The sequence below is a fragment of the Sciurus vulgaris genome, assembly GCF_902686455.1.
Source record: "Sciurus vulgaris genome assembly, chromosome: 17".
In the NCBI taxonomy this organism is placed as follows: Eukaryota; Metazoa; Chordata; class Mammalia; order Rodentia; family Sciuridae; genus Sciurus; species Sciurus vulgaris.
Genome location: NC_136478.1, coordinates 12578952 through 12605500, shown reverse-complemented (window position 1 = coordinate 12605500; position 26549 = coordinate 12578952). Strand labels below are relative to the sequence as shown.

General features: G+C 52.5%; 1 protein-coding gene across 2 annotated transcripts in view; it reads left to right on the top strand.

Annotated features, from left to right (window-relative positions):
• VAC14 (VAC14 component of PIKFYVE complex) overlaps positions 1-26549 on the top strand; it is a 102276-nt gene that overhangs the window by 54847 nt on the left and 20880 nt on the right. For both annotated transcript variants that reach the window (XM_079117092.1, XM_079117093.1), the window contains exon 14: positions 7197-7329. In XM_079117092.1, the coding sequence (XP_078973218.1) occupies positions 7197-7329 (133 nt within the window). The remainder of the gene's footprint in view (positions 1-7196; positions 7330-26549) is intronic.

The window sequence follows — 26549 nt, the reverse complement described above, 5'->3', positions numbered from 1 at the left end:
CCTGGGTGGCTGCTGTGTTGGCCTAAATTTGCTGTATCTGTGGTCCCCAGGGCTCTGGAGACAGAGCTACCCCCATGGGATTTTCCTTTCGTGTAGCCTAGCATTAGCATCTCTCCCTCCAGTGCAGAGGCCCAGGTCTGAGTTCTCCCACCCCTTCCTCCATTCCTGACCAGCAAAAAGCTACTTCAGGAGTAATAAAGGGGCTGCCTGGCTGGCCAGCTCTGAAAAAAGCTAATGGAGGGACACCATGTTTGCCTGTCTCCCAACCCTTAGTTTCCTGTGGCTCAGAATCCATCTCTGTCCCATCTCCTTCCAGGAGGAGTTTGCAGAGACCCTTCTAGAATCTGGGAAGGTGGGATAATGACCAGACCTGCAGGCCCACCCTGGTCATGAGCCTGCACAGAAAACTCAGCAGGACCAGAGGCCTCTGAGATAAGTGTCTTTTGTCCTCTGGGGCCAAGACAGCTCTACTGCCAGAGAGGGCAGCTGGGTCCAGAAAATCCAGACAACCTCAGAATCTGTGACTGAGGACGTCAGTAATATGGCAGTCTGGGGCTGAAAGTCACCCCAGGACCAATGTTGGCCCTGAAACCCTGGTCTTCCCTGACTCTCCTGTCTGCCATGGTGCCAATCCTGGATAAAAACACACCCCTGGCAGTGCACTGGACCAAGGCATTTCCACCTCTAGTTCTAAAAATGGCCAAAAAATTAAATGTTCTACTTTCAGTTTCATTTCTTGTGACCCAGGCCAGTGTTGCCAGTGGTCAGTAGCATCTTCATGTCACCAGGCAGAAACAAGCCGTAGAAGAAATCCAGAAAGTCATCTCGAGGGCATTGCCACTGTAGCAGTAGTAACAGTAATGGCAGTGGCCCCCAGTGCTGGTGGTGTGCTCCCTGGGACCTGGCTGTGTTCCAGACACTTCACACGGGTGCTCCTGTGGATGAGCGCCTGACTCGTCACAGCAACACCCTTATCATTCCCTCAGCTGAGGGTTGCAGCAGGCATTGGTGCTGGTCCAGGAGCCTGGCCTCCTAACCCATGCTCAGAGGAGCACAGGAAGCCTCCACTTGCCAGCCGTGGGAAGGAGCAGTAGGAACTGGGCCAGTGGTCTAGGGCTGGCTGGGTGCCAGGTCATGGTCCCAGCCTGGCAGTTCCTTGGGGACTCCTCTCTTCATAATCACTTCAGGGATCCCCCATCCCGACCTTAGGCTGTGCAGTACCTCATTTCCTGTCCTGCTGCCCTCCACTTGCTGTGGCCACGGCAGATAATCTCCCAGCCTTGCTCATTGCTCTTGGAGCCTCAGAGGCCTCTGCCATACAACCTTTCAGCCCCCAGGATGCAGGGTGGGGGTGCAGAAAAGATCTCCCTGTGCCCTGTGGACTCCGGCAGGTGTCCTTCCCAACACCACCACCCCTCTGTAAACTGGGCAGTAGGGTACTCTAGGGCTCTGGGAACATCTGCATGGACAAGGCTAAGATAAGCACTCTTGTGCTGAGGGGCAGCCTTGGTTTCTGCAAGATCTCTGAGGTCTTTAGTGGCCCTTCCTGCAAAGGCTGTGTTCCCATTCACTCTTCCTGCTTGCCTGAGTGGTGGAGTTGGCATCCGTCTTCTCCTGACTGACCTCTTACACCTCTGCTTCTCAGGTAACAGGTTACAGCTCCCCAATAGTCCAGACTCATCAGAAATACAAACACTCAGACCATCCCCACTTCTCAGAGGCTTATTTCACCAGGCTCACCAGGTGATTTGGGTGCCCATCTCAGGCCACAGGGACCATGTTTTATCTCTGAATCCCCACCATCAAGTGCCCAGCACAGGTCAGCAGGCTCTTATTGGAGTTCATTAAAATGAGGGAAGGCAGGCACCCTCACCAGCTACGAGGGGAGGTTCTCCAGCACCACGACCCAGGCAGTTGCCAAGCCTGAGACCCAGGCCCCTTCCTGTCATTTGGTCTGAGGCATCCCTAGCTCCCCCTCACCCTCCATCCGGCACTACCCTTGGCCCCAGCCCTCACTCTACGGCAGTAGCAGCCGTTTCCTGGTGGTAGATTGCTATATGGCCCCTCCACTACCCTGTCAGCTAGAAACCCCTCCCTGGCCTGCTGTGACCCATTTGCTTCCATCTTGCTCTGATCCAAGCAGCTGGAAAACCTCTTGAATGTGAGTGAGGCCCCCATACTCCTGTCCTCACTGACCTCAGAAGGGCTGACCCACAGTAAGAAAGTGATCACCTCCTGGATCGAGTCCCCAGAGTCCTGTTGTATCTTTTGTCCATGCAGACATGGGGTTTGAACCCCACGTAATTCAGCAAGTGCCACACACCCAAGACCCCTTTGGCCTCCCTTTCTCTCAGCCATTTGATCCTGCGGGGAAGCTGCCCCTTCTCTGCCCTGTCTCTCACGGTCCCACGCCAGTCTCCGGACATGCTGTGCTCCTTATCCCTGTGGTGGCTCACAGACAAGGAGGCGGCCTCAGGGAGGGTTCACTGCTTCTGCTTCCGCCACCCTGCTGGGCAGTGACAGGGCCTGGTTCTGATCTGGTCCCTTGGACTCCCCGGTGCTCCAAGCAGCCACTGGCCCTTCCCCTGCGTTCTCAGAGCAGTGGATCCTGATGCCCGCTCTGTGGGTCCGCCCAGGCATGTAACCCCAACCCCACCAGGGAGGGAGGGTGGGGAATGGAGCAGGGACCTTGCTGAGTCTGAGCCGGACGGCTAATGTGTTCGCATCTGGTTCTGCTGAACTGTGGCTCGTGTTGTATATTGAGGCCAGAGCTATTTTTATCCTGACGTGAGGTTCCTTCACGTCATAGCCACAAAACTCGATCCAAAACATCCCAGGGAAGGTTGTTTGTGAGACATTCTGCAGATTCTCATGTCGCCACATCAGGTTTCACTTAGCAGCATCTGCAAGGCTGGCTCCCCAGTCACCACACCTCTATCCTGGTTTTGTATACTGAGGGCTCCCACCGCATCTGTCTGCCCCTGGGCAGCCAGCCGGTCACGTGAACTTCCTGCCAGAGCCCAGCAGGCTTCTTGCTTGCCCACACCAGAAATTCAAGGCAGATCTGTTCCACTGAGCAGCTGTGTGCTTCTTCACAACTCTGTCCTCCACAGGATCGGGGAATGGAAACCCCACTCTCCTTGGCCCCTCTCTCTGCTGCCTGCTGGTCCCACCAGGGCAGCCCACCCAGTCTCCAGTGTGCCTGCAAGATTGTACTGTCACTTGTGCCAGCTAGCACAGCCTCGTAGGTTCTTGCACTCAGCAATCAAAGGCATGCCCTGAATTGGGATCCTGAGTCCCTTGCCTGATCCTGAGCGCTCCCCTTCCTCATGCATGTGCAGCACCTACTCCTGGGGGAGCACTGTAAGCCATGTGTCCGGATGACAGAGGTGGGCGGAAGGGTGGTGGAGGCCCTTGAGCTCCCCCAGGAGGAGCAGGCTGCAGTGAGGCGCAAATCCATGTAGTTGAGAGGCCTGGCGTTCCTGGGGTAGCAGTCTTGGACGAGTTCATTCTCTCTCCACCTCATCCCCTCCTCCCTAGCCTGCAGCCCTGGCTGAGAACTCTTTCTCAGGTTCCATCTCAAGGCAGCCAGGCCTGAAGGACTGCTGAGGCCAGAGGAATGGCCAGGCAAAGGGAGGCCAGGTTGGGCGCCATCTCTCCCGCCCTCACCCTGACCCTGGTGAGCACTGAGACCACTTCCCCCTTGTCCAGCCACACACCCCTTCCTCTTCCCACTGCAGGAGGACCCCAACCTTGTCCTGGGGCCACTCCTCCTCTCCAGGCAGGGGTATTTCTGATACATGGGATCCTAGAGGGCAAAAGGTCCTGCTCCTGGTGGTCACAGGCCAGTGCAGGCCAGGCCCTGGGCACTGCCCCGGAGCTCCCACCACACCCTGGCCAGTCAGCCGAGTCTCCCTCATGGCCCTAGTCAGAGTGCACTCAGCTGCTTGCTATTCTTAGTCTTGACAGTGGGGCCACCACAAGGGCTGTCTCACGCTTCCCCAGTGACTGCTGCTCTGGGAGAGCTTGGAGGGTTTTGCGGGACTTCTCTCCATGTGGCTACCTTGCTCCTCCTCTAGCTAAGGGCCACCATGAGCCTAGACACTGAGAGTTCCTTTTTGGCCCAGAATGGGAGCTGTGGTGAAGAGAGCAGCCCCAGATTGGCATCTGTAGCCAATCTGTCAGCTGATGGGGGAGGGGTTTGCTGATCTCCTTCCCTGAAGATGTGGAGTTGGGAGGTCACAGGTGACTCCCTGTCTTACTCCTTGCAGCATCCCAACAGAGCACTGTGAACTTTTCCCAGATCTGAAGTCTCCCCACTCAGACACTTCCAGACTATCCCCTTCACCAGTCACCCATTCTGAGGCTCAGGGAAGGAAAGCAGTCTGCCCCATACAGTGCTCCAGGATAGGAGATATTTGCTAATAAAAGCAACTGCCAGTTATTGAGCACAGGCTATGTGGAAGGCCCCAGGCCCAGTGCGTTGCATGTTTTTTGCTCATTGAATAGGGGTTCTCAGTGCTAGCACTTACGAATAAGGAATCCAAGACCATGCTTCCTGCTGCCCCTGTGAGGCTGGAACAGTGGCACCTCTTCCTAGGGCCTGCCTTGGGGACCCAGCTCCTTAGGAATGGAGATTCTGGCCCCAGGTGACCCCAACCAGGGAGGGGTTCTTTATTTACTCCCTACATTGGTCCGTTTGTCCTCTGAGATTCTTGGGAGCCCAAGTGGCCACGGGTACAGATAGAAAAGCAGGAAGGGAACAGGGACACAAGGAGCCTTCACAGGTGTGCACCTGGGTAAAGCCTACTGTTCCCTGGGTTCTGGTCCACAGTGTGCTCTCCAGCAGCCATCACAGGCCTCAGATTCTCCTCCTGCGGGGAGCATGGTGTGGAGCTGCCTCAACAGCTGGGCCTGCAGCCACCTCTTCAGAGATCTGCCCCAGCTGGGCCTGGAGTAACTCGATCTATAAGAATGTGACACTTGATTCTGCAAACAGCCCCTCTGGGCAGGGAGCAGAGACTGTTTGCCATTCCAGAATCACTCAGGACCTTCCCAGCCAGGCTGTCCCAAGCAGGGATGCAGAACAAAGCAGTCCAAACAGTCCACTCAGGGCAGGCCTGTGGCATAGCTCAGGGGGTTGTCTGGGGGGGGTCTCAGGTTTGAAGGTGTGGCCCCTGGTGAGAATCCTCCTGGAGTAATCCACAGCTGGGAAACACTGAACAGAAAAATGCCTTTTTTAGTTCCCAGCTGCTTTCCTGTAAGGCAAGTGTGAGTTCAACAGAAAGGCACAACTCAAGAGTGTTTCTACTGCCACTCTCTGGCCACTGGTACCTCACAGCCATAGAGAGGCACCTCTGTGTGATTCACCTGTAATGCTCTGGATGGTTCTGCATGTGGCTCTTTTGTACCTTGGGCCAGTTGTTCTGGGAGATGACAGTGCCCTCTCACAGCCACGAGTGATCCACAGAGACCCCATTTCCTGCCGACCCGAGCCAATGCATGGTCACCCCTTCCCTGGTGCAGGGAGAACCTTGCGACTCCCAGAGGGCTGCTGGACCAGGGAGGCCAGCTGAGAGCGATGGCGTCAGATGCCTTGGGCAGCAAAGTATAAACAACCAAAGGAAAAAAGATACATTGGACTTAACCACAATTTAAAATTTTGTGGTAATGTGGATCAGTGGTAGAGTGCTTGCCTAGTCTACACAAGACCTTTGGGTTCAATTCCCAGTGCCACCAAAAAAATAAATAAACAAAATTTAATTTAAAAATTAAAAAAAGTATATGTATAATGTACTTCCAAAGGACACCATCAAGAAAATGGAAAGACAGTCCACAAAATAGAAAATGTTTACAGATCCCATAACCTATGAGAGACTTGACTTGTATCCAGTGTATGAAGAACTCTTAAAACTCAACAATAAAAAGACAAATAGCCCAATTTTAAGGTGGACAAAGGAATTGAGTAGACATTTCTCCAGACAAGGTAGTCACATGGACAATAAACACAGAAACATCATTAGTCATTAGAGAAATGCAAATCAAAACCACAGTGAGATCCAACTTCCCAGCCACTAAGATGGCTATTTGTGGGGAGAAACGGGGCAACTCCTGCACTGATGGTGGGATGTAAAATGGGGAACCACTGTTTGACCTCCTCAGGAAGCTCAACATAGAATGACGATATGACCCAGCAATTTCATTTCTTGATATATACCCAAGAGAAATGAAAACATGCTCAAGCAAAAACTTGTAAATGAATATTCATAGCAGCATTATAATAGCCAAAAAGTAGAAAGAATCCAGTGTCCACCAACTTGTGAGTGGGCCAACAGAATATGGTGTGTCCATACAATGGACTGTTGTTGGGCCTTAAAAATGAATGAAGAACATACTGCAATAAAGGTGAACCTTGAAAATAAATGCTGCATGAAAGAAGCCATATAGGTAGGGTTCCATTTATATGGGCAAAATGTCCAGACAAGGAAAGTCTACTGAGAAGGTAGATTAGTGCTTTCCAGGGCCTGGAGGAGGAGAGAATGGGAGATTGCTACTGGATACAGGGTTTCTTGTGGGATAGGGGGATAGGATTAAAACTGTCCTAGAATTACTTGGGCAGATTAAAATACTTTGCACTGTTTGGTTGGTATTGGCCGTCCTTAATCCACTGGCATGTACACCTTTTTTTTTTTTCTTCAAGGGTCACTGAGAAGGGAGTTTGGCTTTTGCTTCTTAGTTTTGCTGGCAGTCACTGGTTGGCCATTGAGAGTGTATACCTACTTTACTCCTCCATTCTCTTGTCCTTAACTGAGCATAGTAAACCCTAAGTGTATCTAATTCATACACATGGTGAGTAGACATTTGCTTTTTAAAAAGTCAGTATCTGGTAGGGTCTGACACATGACGATGGTCACTATGTGGTTCGGGATTTAATAGGGGAGTGGAGAGTAAATGGATTTTTTTTTTTTTTTTTTTTGCAGGAAGCAAAGACATATATGTGCTTATACAAATTCCTTTGGTCCCTGCTTTTTTCTGACAATCCATGGCCTCTCCATTGGAGATTTTCTCTTGTTACACACAGACCACCTCCACACACCAACTTTTGGGCGTTTGCAATTATTTGTACTCTGTATGAGCCTCATCACCCTGTGAGCACATTATCAGAATAAACCCTGGCTCTCTTCCTTTCTCTGCAGGTACCAAAGGCTTAGAATGTTCTCCTTCCACTCCCACCATGAACTCCTACTTTTATAAGTTCATGATCAACCTTCTCCAGAGGTTCAGCAGTGAACGGAAGCTCTTGGAGGTCAGAGGCCCTTTCATCATCAGGTCAGCCCTGCGTGCCTTCTCCTCCCCACGGGTCCATGGCTTTGCATTTCGAGGTGTCAAAGCAGCCACCTCTTCCCTTCTCTCTCCTCCTTTTTCTGGCCTTTATGTGTATTCTTAAAAGAAACAAAGGTCCCCTTCATGCTGTGTTGCTGGTACCACTGACATGAGGGAGGTCATCGTTGACACTTTTTTTAAAAAAAGAAAAGTAAACAAATTAAGTTTTTGCTTGTCAAGATACTGTTTTCTCCTCAAGTTAAATGTTCTGTCGCTCAATGCTGTTGTCAGTCTTTTGGAGAGGAAAGTAGGCAAGCCACATGGAGCATGACACAGGGCGGTGCCGCAGCCCAGCCACCAGTGTGCGATTTGGCCGGGTTGGTGGAGCAAGGTTCTTGAGTCATCTCACCATAGCCCCGGACAGTCAGGGTTCCAACCCCAGGGGCTCAGTCCTCGAGAACTGTCATCACTAGCCATGTGGCTAGGATCCCTTTGTCTCATACTCAGCTTCAAAAAGCAGGGTCACCAGAAGTGACCCAGTGTCACCTTCAGGCTAATGAAAGTTAAATTAGGGGCACAAATTCCTCCAGGTTCTCCAACAAAACCAGGCAGAGACTTCCAGAATAGTGCAAATGGTCCTGGATGCCCTGTAGCAGTAGTTCTCAGCCTTGCCAGTGAGAACACTGAAGAAGCTTTAAAAAGAAGATGCCTTGGTCTTCCTCCTGACCATCACATGGAACGTTGGGGTGGTGGAGTTATTAAAGTGTAAAATGGTCCAGGATGCTTGGGGAGCAAATTACACCAATACAGACCCAAGGGTAAAGGAGTTTCGGCAGGGCCAGCAGAAGCCCAGCCTGCCTAGAAAGTGCATAAGAGAGCTCATTCTGCTGTAAACCAGAGAGCAAGGGGGATGGGGACCTATCCTTGTGGGCCATCTCAAGGATTAGAACCTCAGCCAGACATCAGTGTGAAACCACCACCAGGGCAAGGACAGAGGAGTGATATGACAGGTCTCTGACTTGAAAGATTGCCATTTTTCTGGGGAGAAGGGGCTGGAGGGACCAAGATGGATGGAAACCATTTGGGAGGCTGTTGTCCAAGTGAGACTGTGGCAACTTGTCAGGTGAACGGGAAGCAGCAGGCAGTGCAGTTAGGAGGATGTCCGATTGACTGGGGACTGATGGCAGGAAGGAGCAAGGGGAAAGTGTCAGGGCTAATGCGGTCCCTGGTGTGGACCACTGGATGGTACTGCCAGTGTCTGAGGTGGGAGCCCAGGAGAGTGGCACCAAGCAAGGAGAGTCACATATCTGAGTTTGAATTGCTTTGGGGACATCAAAAGAAAGACATTGAAGAAGCAGTTTGGTGTACCTGGATCTCCAAAGGGAGACCTAGACCCAAGTTGCAAATCTGGAAATTGATGACATAGTCAGCAGATATTTCCTGAACACCAGGGAGCTGAAGAGGAAATAAGGGAAGATGAGACGCAAAGAGGGTCCTCCGGGAGCTGGCACAGGAGCTGCTCTGCAATGGGGTGAGCTGAAGGAGTGGACGACAAGAAATCCAGGGGCCAGTAGAAACTTGAAGGAGAAGTTTGCTGCCAGGAGAAGGAGAACCTCAGGCCAGCCAGTGTGGAGTTGAGGGCACCCTGGGGATGGAGCCAAAGAATTGATTCCTGGGAGGGGACAAAAGAATGGGAGGACCACAGCAGGAGGAAGGGGTTTCTGATAGTCTCCACCCCACACAAAGGATGTCCCTGTGGGGATGAGGAGCCTGTCACCACCCTTTGCTTCTCTGAGCTCTTCTAGAGCAGGGTTTCTCAACCTCAGCATTGTGGGCATTGGCACTGGGTAATTCTGTGTGGTGGGGACTGTCCTGTGTACTGGAAGATGTTTGGCAGCATCCCTGACCTCTACCCACTTGAAGCTAGTAGCAGTTGCCCCCACCCAGTTGGGATCATTAAAAATGTCTCAAAGGAGGGGTTATAGCCCAAAAGTAGAGCACTTGCCCAGCATGCTCAAAGCCCTGGGTTCAATCCCCAGTATGCACCCCCCCAAAAATATAGTCTCCAAGCATTGCCAAATATCTCCTGAGGATTAAAATCACCCTGATTAAGAACCGTTGTTACAGAGGGATAGAAATGGATTCTTAACCTCCTTGACCACAAGTGATGTCTAGTTATTCTTTCCATGAAGTTGGACGGAGATTGAAGTAAACTTTAGATGTGATATGAAAGATCCTGCCACCAAGAAAAGGGCTGTCTGTTCACATAAGTAACAGTTAATTGTCTTTGGTTTTCCACACTGCAGAGTCTCAGTCTCCGGACAAGTGATCCTTTTCAGGGAACCAGGTGAGGGAAAGAGACCTTTGAAGAAGGCAGGTGCAGCCAGCTTCCTCTTTGGAGGATAGGGCTGGTCTTGGCTTTTCCATTCCATCCTGGCCTCACATACCATCAGAAGTGTGTGAGTGGGGAGCTCAGGGTGGTAACCAGCATCCCCAGACCACAAGAGCAGAGCTGTAGGTGACGTGGACATTATTGGGCATCCTTCCCATCCTCTGGGGCCCAACGCTCCATAAAGCTGATGGCCAGGCCCCTGCAATGTTCCCATTTGCAGATTCCAGGGCAGCAAGGATTTTGGAATGATGGGAATCCTCTTTGCAAAATGGAAAAGGAGAGAAACCAGTGTGTCCACTTGGCTTGCTTGGAACTGGGCTGCAGATCCCTATGCTGCTAATTCAGCAGTGACCACTTTGTCCCTCTGTGGGTGATGGCAGAGTCTGCTGCCTCAAAGGGCCCTGAACAGCTGTTCCTTCTCAGGAACAGGGCCATTGGGCCCTCCCTCCCTGTTCTTCTGGGGCTTAGTATGTCCAGCATGGCAGTCACTGACTGTTCATGGCTCAGAACCCTCATGGACTATGCTGGGTTTTCAGAGGGCATCAAGCTGATCTCTAGGCTAGGCCTCACTGACTCTCAGTACAGCCTCAGAGGATCTCTTAACTGTGTCACCAGCACCAAGAATCCAGTGGACCAGGACAAATGGAACCTTGCAGCTGAGTCCCTCACAAAGGACTGGGTCTCTCCTAGGCCTTTACCCCAGCTGTCTAGTTTGCCATCCCCAAAAGCAACCCCCACTAGTCAGTATGTATTATTGCTGACAACCACCTGGCCCCTGTTCCTGAGAGGGCCAGGCTGGCTCTGGGGACTGCTCTCTGCTAAGCCATTCTGCCTACCACTGATGACCAGCCCCTGGATACTGTCTTGGGCACCCAGTGTTGGTTCCCAGGGCACACAACCCAGCATTTGATGTGGAGGAAGCCTTGCAAACATGAGTCCCCTCCCTCCTCTCTGCGATCCTATAGGGGCTGAGGCCCTTCAGTGAGGTTGAGGCAGCTAGAGCTCTGGAGGTGTCAGCCTGCTCTCTTGCTTCTCCATTTCATGTCCTTTGCTGCTGGTGGCTTTTAAAGGAGACATACCAACTGCTTCAGTGGATTACAGGACTGGTAGGGAGTGCAGTAAATGATGGCTCAACCCTTCCCTCTAGCTGCTAGATTCCTCCACTCACCCGCCAAGATTGACAAGAGTGATTCTTTAACTAGCAAACAAGTTGGAAGCTGTTATGTGTGCAGTAGTGTGTTTAGCACAGGGCCCAGGAGTGGCTGGGGTCTGCAGAAGGACAAATGTCCACAGCCCTTGAAAACCAACATCTGGTGAGGTTCTTGGCATTAAGAGATGTATGATTTCCCTCAGGAACTGAGAGCATCTCCTCCCCCCGCACAGCTTTCCCAGGCTCACCTCCACACCTCAACGTGGAGTCAGGGACAGGACACCTGAACCCCCTAGACCTAGGTGAGCCGGACTTCTCTCAGTGTCCACATGGCCTCTTTATCCAGTGGTCACAACAGTGTACATGCATGTTAAAGTTGGGAAAGCTCGTGCCTCTGAAACCCTGGAGACCAGCTCCAGTTCCAGGTCTTCCCTTGGCTGCAGGGAGCTGAGGTCAGGTCCACAGACTGAGGGAAGTTGAGACACGTGGGGCAGGGTCCTGTGAGGTGGCTCATGCACCCCCACCCCTACCCAGCACCCCCTCGTAATCTGAGGAAGAAAGAGTGTGGTTTCTGGAGTCAGACTTGGGTTCAGACCCCAGTTCCTTATTTCTGAAGCCATGTGACCTGTTTCCAGGACCTTCCTGCTGTGTCCAAGAAACAGAGATGATAATGGTAGCCACCTTGTCCTTTTGCAGGGGTATTAAGTAAGATCAGGGGTTCCAGCCCTGGTGCTGGCAATGTTTGATGAAAGGCACTGTTGTCCAGCCTCCTGGCACACCGTGGCCTCCACCTCCTGTGGTGGTCTGTGGGGGGAGAAAACCAACCCCACACGAGAGAGTAAGATTATTGGACCTTCTGTGCTTAGAGCCAGCTCTGCTGCCCCAGGGCCCAGGGCACCCACTAGCACCCTTCCCAGCCCTGCTAAACCAACTCTGCCCAAAGTAGGTGTTGGTGTGCATTGCCCTCCTCCAGCCTCTTCCCACCCTCCATGCTAATGCCAGCAGAACAAGCCCAGGCCTTGTCTGCCCGTGAACCACCCTACTTATACCCAGGAGAAAAGGAGAGGAGGGAGAAAACCCAGCCTCTTTGATAAGCTGCAATATGAACTCTGGCGTAACCCAGCAGCTGTGATCTTTACAAGCCTGCTTCTGTGCAGGGAAGTAGTGAGTCTGAAGACACTCCACTCTGCCTGCCAGCACGGCCCTCTGGCCAGCGGCCCTTGGCTTCATCAACTGTGCATTCTTCCCCTCCTCTTCCTCCCTGCTGCCTTGCAAAGAGCACTTTGCCAGAGAATGCTTTCATTTTTAACAAGCACTGTGTGCTGTGAATGTGAGGGCTGCGACCCTGCTGGCCCGGCTGATGGTAGATGAGTCCCAAGCACGCTCCCAGGGAAAGGCGCACGCCTAAGATGAGGCAGGCATCCGGAGAGGATGAGCCAGGGCCCAACTGGGAAAGAGGAGGAGGTCATGGGACTTCCTTCCTGAAACCCCAACCCAGAGAAGCCCAGTGATAAGGCTTCTGGTTCATTCAGGTCCTGCTCTCCCCACTGGTGCACACAGGCGTGGCAGCCTCTCCCATTCTGGGAGCATTCAGACAGTCTCTAGTCCATGGGTGTACTCACACTACCCTGCCAGTGTCCTGGGTTCCCATGAGAACCCTTGCACTGGTACGAAGGGGACTGGGAGGAGCAAGGAGTTGCCTGGCCTCTGAGGTGGGTGCAAGCAGGGCAGCCAGTAGGAACGGGACTTGTTTGTAATTGCAGGGGGTAGGGAGGAGGGCATCAGGAGAAGCAGCCCTTTCATGCCATAATTGGTAAGCTCCACTTTGCTGGCCTTGGACATTATGCAGCCCATGCGGGCTAACCTTTTCCTCACACCCTGGAATCCTTTGTCTGGGGACACCACTTTCAACCTGTCAGTCTTTTTACGTGCCAACTCACCTGTCCAGCATTGACCAGGCTACCTCCAGAAACCCATTGTGTTAATGCTAATAGAAGGCAAAATGTAGTTAAGCATCCAGACCTGGTACCTGACCAAATCAAAAAAGCTTGCTTTGCCCTGGGTCCCAGCTCACAAAAGAGCATCTGAGATATCCAGCTCTCTTCTTCTGCACCTTTAATAGGTTGCACTCATTTGCTCAGAATAAATTGCTGTGGCAAACACACACCAACCTGAATTTGTCTGCTAGAAGAGGACCTGATTTCTACCCAGAATGCATATGGGTTTTGATCTTTTATTAGTTCACAGCTTTATTGATTGGGTCCCCAACTGAGGAAAGGCAACAGGACGTTGAACAGGGCTGGAGGAATTCTTCCTGGGAATGTCCTACTTCCCTCTCGGAAGAAGCCTCTCTTCCTGCCGGCTTTAATTTAGATATCTTCCCAGCTCCTTGCATGAATCTTCTGGAGCTTTCTACAGCCTTGCTCCCACCCCAGAGGCAAGGGCTGGGGGCTTTTGTTTTGATGCAAGGCAGCAAGGGGGAGTGTGAGCAGTAGCCATTTTACAACCAGCCCTTAGCTTCCTGTCTGCTAATTGGAGGCAACGCTGTGGGAATGTGAATGGCAGGGAGGCCCTGGAAGCCCCAAGTGACACACTGCAAGATTGCCCAGGAGCAAAGGTCATGCCCTCCAAGGTAAAAAAGATGTGAGGGGCAAATTTCAGGGACCCTGCTCCATTCTGCATAGCCACTGTCCCCTAATCCATAGTACTAGATGTCCCCTAATCCATCACTTCACAGAACCATCTGAGATGGGCCCTCCTGCTCTTCATTGACTAGGGAGGGCTGAGGGACCTGGACAGGTCTCTGTCTTTTCTCTGCCTCCTTCAAGCAGTGCCCACATCAGCACACACACTGGCACTCCCCATGAGAGGGCTGTCTTTTCTTCTGGAAAACAGAAACCACATGTGATGGGCCTTGTTGGGCCAGGCTGGGATTAATTAGGCTAGGCTGGGGCCTAGTGGGAGGGTGGAGTGCTGGCCAGAGGGAGTCCTGCACAGTGTGCTCTGAAGCTCCGGAGCTTCAAAGGGCAGTGCCCTATGTTTCAAGCATCCATTCACTTTGAACAGGACTGTGGGAGGTTAGAGATCACAGGTGAACTTGGCAGGGGGAAGCCATGTGTCCTTCAGAGTGACCCCTGTCACCGTAGCCCAGGCAGCCAAGCTCCACCAAAGCCAGCTGTTTGCCTGTTTGCAGGAGCCCCTGTGGTGGTGAGGAGGACTTGATCGGGTTGGTGGAGATGCTCAACGTGGCACCCCCAGCCCCACAGGTATGCAGTGCTGGACTCCTCACCACGTGGATGCTGGCACCTGTTTGGCCCCTGCTAGCCTCCCACTCGGAGCACTTAACCATTGTAATCTGCACACCTAAGAGGCATCAGTCCCCGCCGGCCCATAGCTCAGGGGCCGCAGGGCCAGGGGTATGATTGTCAGGAGCTGAGAACTTGGTAATGAGTTTCTTTCTGAAGCTTAGAGCTTGTTTCCAGATGGAACCTGCAGCACTGTCTGGATCTGACTGTATACTTTACCTAAGAATGCCAGGAAACTTGGAAAGTTTGACATTGGTAACTCAGACAGCTTGGTGAATTAGTTAGTAGCTGAAGCGTATCATAAGGTAGCCTCTTTTTAAGAAACTAGCAGCAGGTTTGGAGTCAGCCCCTAGAAGTTGTTTTCCATCCTTCTGCCTTCTTGGGATAGGGCTGCGTCTGTCAGAGCCAAGAAGACAAATGGATGTCCTGAGTTTCCAAATGCTTGCTACCTCCTTCTGGAAAGTCAGCTGTAGAATGTATCCTGTCTATCCATTGTACAGTGCATTTCTCAGGAAGCTCTTCCTTCTATTCTGGTATCATGTCAGCTTAGGTTTTCCAGGGATGCCCTTAGAGACCTCTTGTGAGGTCCTCCCTTCTCACCCTGCAAGTGATTGCTTTCAGCAGATAGCACAGAGGTCACAGAACCCCCATACCCTGGCCCCTGACTTCAGAAAAATACAAGGGTTTCTATCACCCACGTTTGTGGAAAGCCCTCCAGGACCAACTGCCCCTTCTACATACAAAGAGAGATCCCATCTTGGAACACTAGGGATAGTGACCTGTGGAGGGGCCTGGCCTGGGTGAAGCAGAGTGCTGGATTCTACCTCGGGTGGCAACCATAGTGGCCAGTCCACAGGGAAGCATGCTGGATAGGCCAAATGCCTCTTCATACCCAGGATGGGATGGCCCACCACAGATGCTCAGGATCTGCAGTAGACAGCAAAACCTCCTATAGACGTTTACTGCTTCAGCACTCAGGAGAATGGAGGCTTTCCTCTGTGACTTTGTCACTGTTGTCACATCTTTTGAATGCCCCTGAATGGATCATTTATTCCCACCTCCCCTCACCCCAAGTCTTGGGATGTGACCTGCAGCAGTTCTCTGTAGTCACGCAGAACACCCAGAGCTGAGGTTTCCTGTCAGGCCTGTGGTCTTGGGTGTGAGGAAGGGAGCGGGACAGATGTGGGGGGATGTACCTGCTGTGAGTGCCAGCACACTGTTCAGAGCCAGGTGCTCACCTGTACTGGCACTGTGGGCCGCACTGTGTGTCAGCTCTTCTTCACCATGACCCAAAACCCGACAAGAACAGCTGAGAGGAGGAAAAGTTTATTGTGGCTCATAGTTTCAGAGGTTTAGTCCATAGTGGGCCAACTGTATTATTCTGGGCCCAAGGTGAGGCAGAATATCATGGCCAAAGGGCATGGTGAAGGAGCATTGCTCCATATATGGTGGCCAAGAAGCAGAAAGAGAAAGGGGAAGGGGCTGCAGGGAGACTGAACCCTTCTGGAATATGCCCCCAGTGACCCACCTCCTCCAGCCATGCCCTGCCTACACCCAGGTAGTCCATTCAAACTAGCATGGACTGATTAGGTTACAGCTCTTAATCTAATTACTTTTCACCTGTGAACATTCCTGCATTAACACTGGAGCTTCTGGGGAACAGCTCATATCTACACTGTAACACCTGTCTTGCCTCAGAAGCTACTAGTACCAGGTCTGCCATCCCACAATCCATGGCTGAAAGACCCTGCAAGTTCATGTTGTCCTTCCCAGAGAAAGTGCAGTGGCTATTCCCCTGAGAGCCCATGTCTCCAGGTTTCCATACACTGGAGCAGGACCCCAGCCCTGGCATCCAGGACCCTCATTCAGAAAGAAACTGCTCTCTCGTGGCAGTCTTCTTGCACTCTGGGTCGTAAAGCCATAGAACAGTCCCTACAGAGACCCCTCCTGGTGTGACCTCCTCCACCAGGACTTGTCTCCCTGTCTCCGTGGCTGTCACTGACTGCCACCCTTTCAGGCAGAAGTAGATGCTGAGTGGCTCTCTTTGCCCTTCCTGTCTTCCTTTGAGGGCCTCAGCTCCTCCATACTCTGGCCCATCCACTGTCCCAGCCCATTTCCGGTCTCTGGTTAGCCAGCATAATCTTGGACCTCCCTTACAAATTGACAGTGAGTGACTCTCTGGTCAGAATATCTCTGACTGCTCTCAAAAGGACAGGCCTCACCCCCTGCTTCCTCCAGGGTGATTTGTTTTCCTCCTGGCTCAGCGCAGCTGTTTGTGTCCTCCACATTGTCAGCTCTCATTTTTTCTAGTCCTCCATCAAGGGTCCTGTGAGGCATGTTTTGAGCCTAATCTTCTGCTCCTGCCTTTCAGGAACTGCTTCCTCAAGGGCCGAGCTTTGTCTTTTTCTCCTCTCCCTCAGAAGGAGCACCACAGGCCCCACACCCAGCCCCAGCCACATGCTACTGTCACGGGCCCCAGCTTCAGCCTTGTCAGGTAAACTCAGGGCTTAGGGTAGGCCCTTCTGACTCCAGGCTGCTATTTGCATATCTGGTCTTTCCCCTGTGAAGGAAGAGCAGTTGTCCACACTCATGGATTCTCAACCCTTCCTGCTGCTTCAGAGTGGGCTTTGGGGGCTCCCCCATGTACCCAGAAGTTCTGCCTTGATTTCAGCTTGGTTTTGCTATGTCCCTGGTAAAGCCTTGTCCCTTTCTTAACCTCCTCGTGCATTCTGCTTCAGTGCTGCAGATCAGCCTTCTTCCCTCATCTGGCCAGGGCGGGGTGGCATCCTTCCTTCCCTTTGTGCCCTGAGCCTTTTGTGAGTGAAACTTTAAAGAACAATGTACTGTTAGAAGGGCGCACATCCCAAGTGCCCTCTAGCTCCACTGATTCCTCTGTCACATCCATGGAGTGAGGCTCAGACCAAGAAATGGAACAGTCCCAGCACCAAGAGGTCCCTTCATGTGTCCAGGTGTCAGGCCCCTGCTTCTCCCCAAAATAGCTCCATCCTGACTCCCAGCACTTCTGGGTTTGTTGGTAGCTGGTTTTGAACTTCACATAAATGGAATCAGTCTGTGCTCTTTGGCAAAGCCTGACTTCTTTTGACCCCCATTAGGTCTCTGAGATTACTGTGTGTTGATGAAGCAGTACTTCACGTTTCCATAGAGGATTCCACTGTGTGAAGATGCCAGGGTCTAGTTATTTAGTTCTAGTATTGATGGACATGTGGGTTATTTTTAGTCTAGCACCATCGTGAATAATGCTGCTATGATGTTCTCTTGCGTGTCTGTTGGTGTAAATATATACACATTTCTGCTCGGTATTACAGGACTGATGAGCAGACATAGTTCATGGCCTTGGGAGATACTGTCCAGAGTGCTTGTCCCAACTTCACTCCCTTCAGCAGTGGAGAAGAGCTCCTCTTGTCCTTCCAAATAATTGGCATCATCAGTCTTTGATTTTAGCTTCTCCAATAGGGAGGTACTCACATTTTCCTGAAGATTAATGAAATTGAACAACTTTTCATACCTTATCTGCCTTTTAGATATACTCTTATGACAAACCTGTTGCCTGTTTGGTTTTTAGTGTTTTCTTACTGATTTGTGGAAGTTCTTTGTGTATTCTGGGTTTGAGTCTTTTCTGGTCACACATACTGTTCTCATTGTCTCCTACCCTATGGCAGGCCTTTCCACTCCATCAGTGGCATCCTTTGTTGTTTGTTTGTTTGTTTGTTTGTGAGTCAGGGTCCCACTCTGTTGCCCAAGTTGATCACAAACTCCTTGGCTTGGGTGATCCTCCTGCCTCAGCCTCCTGAGTAGCATAAGCCACCATGCCAGCAAAGGCAAGGTGTCCTTTGATTTTTAGTATAGTCTAGGTGGTCAGTTTTGCTTTGTGCTTGGCATTTTTTATGCTTTTGGTGACTTTTTCAGTGGTAGCACCTACCCCTTCCTGGGGGGAGTTTGTTATGCATTCCTAGTGAGTTGCACACTGAGGATAATCTGCCTAAAACCCAGAGATATTATTTCTTAGCTCTGGATAGGGCCTTAAAGACCACCTAATGTGTCTCCTCAAAGTCACAGGGACATGGCCACCATATCACTGAGCCATCACATCTCTGCAGGTCATTTTCCAGGGGGAAGCTCTAATTGGTTCAGACAGGGTCATGTGTCCCTGATGGGGTCAGCAGTGGCAGGGGCAAGACTGTAGGGTCCTCAAGTGGCAGCTTTAACAGATTCCATACCGAGTAGGGAGCAACAGCTCTCTAAATCAAAGAGACGATTACCATGAGGTGCTCAGCAGAAGAGGCCCACAACATGGCTGCCTTCCTGAGCACCGTTTTCTTTTTGCACACTTTTTGAGGTAGGGGGATCGAACCCAAGGCCTCGTATATGCTAAACACACACTTAGCTTCTTTTGTGCAGTGCTGGGTTTCACAACCCAGGGCCCCCTGTACATGCTAGACAGTCACTTGCCACTGAGCCAAACCCACCTCCCCTGAAAATGAACACTTTGCAAAAGTGCAAAATGAAGGCCCTCACTACCTGGCCCTGCTCTCTGCAAGGATTAAGTGACATAACATATGGGAAATGCCAGCAGAGAGGCTGGTGTGGGGTAGCTGGGAAGTGTCAGGAGCAGCCACCACAGCAGTGACTGCAGTAGGAGCCTGAGTGTCCAGCTGGTGGGGGAGGGGGCCAACAGGTGGGTGTGGTCACAGAACTGGGCCTGGCTTTCCTCGCTGCCTGCCCTGCTGGAAAGCATGCGTTCTGGGGTTGACACACTTTCTCTTGTTTTAGTAGAGAAGGGTAAGAGAGAAAGCTCTTGAGCCATTGAGTCTTCATTAAATGGAGATTTGAACCCTGGCATCCTCCCTCCCTTCCTCCTCCCCACTTACTAACCCTGCCCTTGTGCAGAGCTGCCCAGTCTTGAGTGGCAGATGACAGAAAACCAATTATCAGTGATACATTAAAAAATAATAATAATAAAGGTAGTGTGCAGGCAGAGGCAGGGTTGGCCCACTAAAAACTCCCAAGTCCAAAACCAGAGCTCACCTCCTGTCCTTAGACTTGTTCTCCCTCTCCCCACTCCACAGCTGACTCCTCTTCCTCTTCTGTAGCCACATTCTTACACAGGCCACCCACTGTGTGGCAGGATGACTCACTCCTATCCTGTCAGCACCCCAACCTCAGCAGTTGTCCTGGACTTGAGTTCCACCGGGGCCATCACTGTGGCCAGGATTATTCTGGACAGGGTTGCGTGCCCACTTTCAGGTGCAGGAAGTTGTGCCCTCTTACTCCCTATGAGAGGGCAGGGGAGGATGAAGTGGTACATGTGACCCAGCAGCCTTCCCAGAGATCACATGGGAGCAGTGGGTATGGGCAGCATGCAAGGAGTCCCATAGGCCTCCTGGCTAATCCCCCCATGAGGCTGCCTTCCATGCTTGGCAGAATGGTCTAAGCACCATCCCTTGTCATGTGTGGAGTTAGGGGTACAGCCCAGTGCTCCCAGCAGGGCCCATTCTATGACCCCTCTCCACATCACTGAAGAGACCAGGAGAGTTTCGGACAGTGGCCTGAAGGGTCCTTAAGGATCGGGTCTTTAAACACAGGAGGAAACTGAGGCTCTTGTTTTCTAGTAACTGTTCTCCATTTGCTACCTTCGCAGAGTCATGGCCTGGACCAACCTGGGCCTATTCTCCAGAGTCTTGAGAAGAGGCCTTTTGGGTGTGGTGGGAGCATCTTGGAGGCAGGTGGAGTGCCAGGGAGTTTGTACGAAGAGAGCTCATCTAGCCAGGAAACAGGGGTCAGATACTCCCTGGACATAGCTGTCCATTCCATGAATGCTCCTGGAGGCGTGGGATGGTATGGGCCCCACTCCAGCCAGGGCACACAGAGGGACTGAGAGCTGAGGCTCCTGCTGGCACAAAGGTAGCAGTCCAGTGGGATAGGCAGACAGGTGACCAGAAAAAAAACAAACGTGTGGCCCAGTGTTGTGATTCCTGCCCTGAAGGAAATGCCAGTCTGGGAGTGAGGGGTACCCAGGTTCAGACCTGTGGAAGGGGTGCCTCCAGCTTCAGTGGAGCCAGGAAGCTGTGACCTGGATCTGATGTTTTCTCAGAGCATTAAAGTGCCCTAGTTTTCCCTCTCCTCAGGCTCTGCTGAAGCTACGCCAAGAACTGGCTCTTAAAGGCTGCCTGAAATGTGGTTTGGAGCCAAAAATCTATAGAGCCAGTGCATTTGTGACCTTGTCGAAAATGCTTACTGAGGAGAAGCAAGGGATGGTATTTGGGGTGTTGTTTGTTGTGGTGTTTATTTTTTTTAACTTAAAAAAAATAACATTTGGTCCCTACACATTCCCATGCCTACCCCCACCCCTTTCCTGCCTGGTACATTCTGCACCCCACAGCCTGCCCTGGCCCCACAACATTTGTGCCTTCCATTCGTTCACACCCTCCCCCACCTCCAGTCCCTCACCATCCCCCATGCATCAGCAATGAAAAATACCAAGTGGGTAAAAATAAGGAGCCCGGTGATAGCCCTGGAAATTAGGCCACAGCTGTCAGGCCGGGCAAGAGCCTCGCATCTGAGAGCAGAATGCTGGGGGCAAGAGCTCGGCCCCTCCCCTGTGAGGGCAGAGGGAGTCTCCCCCTGGCACCCAGGGCAGCGTTGCTGCTATGCTGGCCTAGAGAGCCCCAAGCGGCTATTTGTCACTGAACAGACCTGTCCAGTGTGTCTGCCAGTGTCAAGCACAGTTGCCACCAGTGGGGACACGACAGTGGGCAGAGCTCGGTCCTGCTCTCTGGAGTTAGTCACGATCACAAGGGGCAGCACCGCAGCGTGTTGATGCTCCGTAGACGCAGATGGGATGGGGGTGGGGTGCCCAGCCAGTAGAGGGGTCCAGGAAAGCTTCCGGAAAGAGATGATGTCCAAGCTGAGCCGTGAAGGATCAGTAGGCTCTAGCTGGTGGCAGGGAAGAGAATGTGTTTCTGGCCCTGCAAGCCATCTGCTCAGGATTCCAGAGGCTGGTTCCCAAGGCTGTGGGACTTGTGTGTCTAGAAGGCAAGGGAGCCCAGGAGTCAGGGGCAGATCAGGCCCCTGGCTGCCTTGAGAGCAGTTCTATGGTACCCATGAGCCATTGAAGGGCCTGAGCAGGTTCACAAAACTCCACCCATGTGGGGTGCCAAGTCCCCATCAGAAGCTGCTGGTGAGCAACCACGCCAGAGCCTTCAGGACGGCTGTGGTGTGCGCAAGGCCCTGCCTGAGGTGACTGGCTCCCAAGCTCAGCGCCCCATTGGGCTCCCAGAACCAGTGGGCCCAGGGCCCACCAGGAGAGGGTTGAAGGAGAGAGGGAGAATGAGACCTCGCTCATTCACTGTGACAGCTGTGGCCTTGCACCCCTTCCCCTGCCATTAGCCTCATATAACAGCAAAGGCTTCTTAAGGAGCTGGCTTAAGCAGCTTGCTTGACAAGGAATCTTGCTACCATGTCATTCCGGAACAGTCCATGCTTTTGGGACAGGCAGTGTAGGCAGATTATCTGAACTAACTTTAAAACCTCCTCTATGCCCCAGACATCCCTGACCTGGATTCAGTTGGCTCTTCAGGGGACACTGACTTCAGTCAGTTCATTCTTAAGGCCTGTGGCCAGCCTTCCTCATCCAGTCATTTCTCCTGAGAAGAGTCAGTTTTTCCTTCCTACTGCAAGAACTGAGCCCCTCCTTTCCTGATGGACAAAGGCCAGCCTCCCCTTTTCCTGAAGGAGACCCCCGCCCACCTCTGTTGGAAGCCTGGCCATAACAGTTGGCAGGACCCGGAGTTCCCCTCCTTCCTTCCTGCCCTTGCAGCCTCAGTGACTGCCCCAGTCCAGCTCCTTCTGCTTCTCCCAGGCCCCCCAGTAGCGTGGTAATTGCTTTCTCAGATCTTCAGCTGTGCACCCCGTCTGCAAGCATTTCCTGGTCTCCTGACCCTCCGCAGGAAGACCTATCTGTGTTCTTTCCCCTGAAGGGAGCACCAAGGGGGAGAGGTGATGGAGAAATGACTAGTCCTTCCAGTCTTTTCTCATTCCTGCCTGTAATGCCTGAAATAGATGGCAGCCACCACTCTCTGCCCCCAGCACCCCACAGCCCCACCCCCTGGGGCAGGCTCCCCTCAGTATGGTGCCCTGGCCTGGGGTGACAGGTAAGAGAAAGGCTTGTGGAGCAGCTGCCTAGGGTCATCTGTCTCCACTCCTACCAGGAGATGAGTATTTGCAGTTACAGCTCTTGGAAGGTTGCAGACTTCGTTTCATTCACATGGTGTCTTGAGCAGAGTCTAGGCCTCTCTTCACACGTGCACAACCCCAGGGTTCTTCCCAGCCAGTTGACAGTGTCCAGGCAAGAAACAGCAACCATCAAAGATGCACCCACAGAACAAGCATGCAGCCAGGAGCAGAGAGGCCTAGCCAGCTGGTGGGAGTGCCTGAAGGGGCTCTGAGGGGCAGCACCACCCTTACACAGTGTGACCTTGGAGGGCACTGTCTCCCTGGGATATCACCACCTGTAACCTCGCCCTGTGGTTGCCCCCACCTGCTCTCTGTCCTCCTGCTTACCCTTGACGTGGCCCTGTCCCACCCCTCAGAGAGGACTTCTATACAGACAGCCCCGAGACCCTTTGTACTAAGATTGGAAGAGGACAGTTGCATGAGGCAAAGGTGATATTTAAATGGTACCCAAAAGGGCAGCCTTCCAGGGCAGAGCTGTGGTAGTTAATATCCTCGGACCCCACTGTGTGCGAGTGGCGGCCGCGTCTGCAGTAGCCAGGCCACAGTGGGAGGCAGCATTTCTGCTCCAAGTGAAGATGGGGCTTCATCTCCATTGATAAGACGTTCCTCATCTGGTACTTCTATTTCAGGAGAAGGCCTCCCCTATAGTAGGCACTCCTGCCTCCGAGTGAAACCAGGCCTTTTTTCCTACTCGTATTATGCTAATCACTCCTTGCAAACAGGCAGACTTGTAGGAGGTTTGCCTGGTTCTAGATGAAACATACGCCTTTGAAGCAAAGAGCCACAGTAGCTAAAAATATCATTTCCCGGCTGTTGATCCTCTCATTTGTAAAATGCATGTTTCCATTGTTAAATCCGCAGCAGCCCCTCTTGGGAGAGGGAAGATCTGCCACCACATCACCAGGCTAGAGTCCCACCGCCCTCTCAGGGACCTCTCAAGTGGCACCACTTTCTTAAGGCCCTGCTGTGGGACTCTGCCACTGAGTTTCCATGAGGGAGTCCAGGACAGTCTCAAACGATAGAACTCTAAATACGTTCTTTTTTATGGCTTAAAAATATTGAAACCACATAAAATAAAAATCTAAATAATATAGAAAAATACAGCACACCACCCGAAGACCCTTTACACCACTTCCTCCCCCAGAGGAGCCTCTGTCAAGAGCTTCATGAATTTTCCTCCGAAACCTTTTCAGTGCTTTTGTAAACCAGGGCTTGGTTTGGTTGTGGTTTTCCATAGTGGCCTCTGCATACTGCCTTGCCCGCACCCCTCACCGTCTTGGGGATCCTGCCCTCACGTGGTCCCTGCACTCCTCTGTGGACTGGAGCACAGTGGCTCAGGGGCAGTCCCTCCACTCTTGGAGGCGGCCGTGCCTGAGTGTTCCGGTCCCCCATTTTTATCTGCGTTTTGCTGCCTAGTCTCTGCTCAGGTGGGCAAAGGCTTCATCATAGGTAGAGGGCAGCTAGTCCCTGTCCTGCCCAGCACAGGCTCTGCTGGGGGGCCTGGTCTGTAACCAAGTCCTGGGGCGCTTCCTCCATGGAGACTTCCAAGGACGCTGCACGCCTGGGGCTCTTTCTCACTCTCACACATTTAATCCCGTGAAGATTTCCTGGGCCAGCAAGGAACATGTGGATGAAAAGCCTATTTCATGCATCTTAAAATTCCCTGAAAATGACTGATCACAAAAGGAATTTTTCCATCTTCTGGCAGGCAGTGGGGGAGGGTACAAATAAGAATACCTGCAACCACGAATACTTGCAACGGTCCCCTCTGTGCCACCTTTGTCCCACCACATCTGCTGTGTCTCCCATCCTCCCAGCCCTGTCAGACCCTGTGCATTTTACCAGTTTTCCAGGAGACTCTGCAGTGCAGCCACTGAGAGCCGCTCTTTGTTGCCAGCGGTGGGTGTTAGTGTTTAGCTTTCCCTTCTGTTTTCTGCTGCTTATCTCCATGCCCTTCAAGCAGGCGCTTGGAACGAGCTGCAGAAAACCACCTCAGTTCATAAAATCACACAGAACCTCAGACTAAAGATGTGAAGAGCAGAAAAGCCCGATGGTGCTAGCTCCTAATCTGGTGCCTGTCATGGTGTGCGTATGTGCTGTGTAACCAGGAAGCAGGCATGGCATGTGCCTGATGCAGGGCCGCGAGCTGGGCTTCCCCAGGGAGGCTGATGCTGCGAGAGTTAAGACCAGGCCCAAGGCCACCACAGGAAGCCGCTGCCTGCCAGTGGGGTGCCAGAAAGAGTCCTGGACACACACAGGTCTTGTCTGCAGGTTAGTCTGGTTTTCTTTGTGTGAGTGGAGGAATCAGGGTTGTGCTCAGCAGACAGAGGGGCGGTGCCAGGTAGAAGCCGGGATGCCGGGTCCAGGGCGGTAAGGATGAGTCCACGAGAAGCAGATGTCAGGGTCTTTACCCAAAGCCCCAAGGCTGAGCCCAGGCTTTGTTGCTGCACAGCTCCTGAAACTGCTGGTAAAATCCCCTCCTTCCTACCCGGAGCAATACAGCCAGCACCTGGAGCTCTTGGCCCTGGTGAGGCAGTTTGGCAGCAGTTCCCAAGCCTGTTCCAGAAGTTAAGAATGCAGAGCACCCACCTCTGGAGTGGGCCCTCTGCGCAGTCCTGGTGACTCCAACAAACCCTAGCTTCAAGGGTTCCTCAGTTACGGGGCGTCCCTGGCTTGAGGTGCCCTCCTGATCCTGGAGGGTAAGTGTGCAGCTTTCTGGGTAGGTGAGGCACGGATGGGATCAGAGGTGGTGACTCTTCACTGAGAGGTACCACCAGAATCAGAGTGGCAGCCCGTGACTGGAACGACCTCCAAGCATGTTAAGTCCTAAAAGGTTGCCATGGAATGTGACCTGTCAGAGGATCCCTGCGATCACCCAGGACCCACAGCCACCAGGACATGATTGGGCATGCTGTAAGGGCAGAGGGAAAGGAGGGTGTCCTGGCGAGGCCTCAGCTTTGGGCTCCACGCTAACTATAGTGGAAAGGGGTGCTGTTTGTGGTTGTGTAAATATCAGCAGGGGGTGATCCCTTGGCCTGGAAGAAAGGGACTAGTGTGGGAATAATTGGGTGAAACATAGGAAAACGTGAACAGAACAGTATGGTAAGAGGAAGACTGTTGGAGCTGGGAACACCCCAACATTCAAGAGTACGATGGATCCAACCCTCGGGACTCACTGAACTCTGGGCACTGTGGTTACTCACCTGCCTCCTGTCCCAGAAGGCCACCCTTGTAGTTGGAAGGGGGAGAGGCACAGTTTCTGTGGTGCCTCTCTCTTCCCTGTCCTAAGACAGACTTAACTAGAGCCATCGTGCAGCCTCATGCCAGGGGGAGGAGGCATCTCTGCCCCTCTACCTTATAGCTGAAGGTTGTGGGCCCTTGGATGGGTAGAAGAAGGGACTAGACCAGGGAGGGGTGGTCTGTGTCCCTGTGCCATTAGCTCACCATGTGGGACTGTGTGGTGTAATGGGAACATGAATTCTGGGTTGGGGATCCAACCTCTGACCCCACTGTGGCCCTACTGTGTGATCTCAGACCAGTCCTAAGCTTCAGTTTCTTCTTCTGTCTCACAAGGGGGTGGAACACACGAGCCAGACTGGAAAGTGGCAGGGACATGGATGGTTGTCAGGTCTGGGGCCAGGAAGCAGCACACCAGGCTGTGCCAGCCTCTTCACAGGCAGGGCCACCTCCACAGGGTAGGCTTAGTACAACCTCAGGAGGAAATCCTGTTCAGGAGGCCAGAGCCCAGAGGGCTTCAGAGGGAGAGAGCGATTACATCAGTGGCTCTGACAGTCACCAAGGAGACTCCAGGGCAGTTGGGGCTCAGGGGTGCTGTTTCCGTGGCAGTATCAGCCCTGGATTCACAGCAGCAGCTTTAACCATGTCTCCTGGGCACCAGAAGTCCTTCTATTAAAACCCTCCTGCCCTGGTCTTCAGGAGGCAGCTGGCCTGGGACCCACACTCAGAAGCTGCCACCCTCGCAGAGGTTTCTGGGAACGTGCTGTTGGAGGGTTCTCTGTGTGTGTTTGTGGTGCTGTGAATTGAACCCAGAGCCCAGTGCATGCGAGGCAAGTGCTCTACTGCTGAGCTGTATCCCAGGCCCTCTGGGCACCTGCTACACCCATTG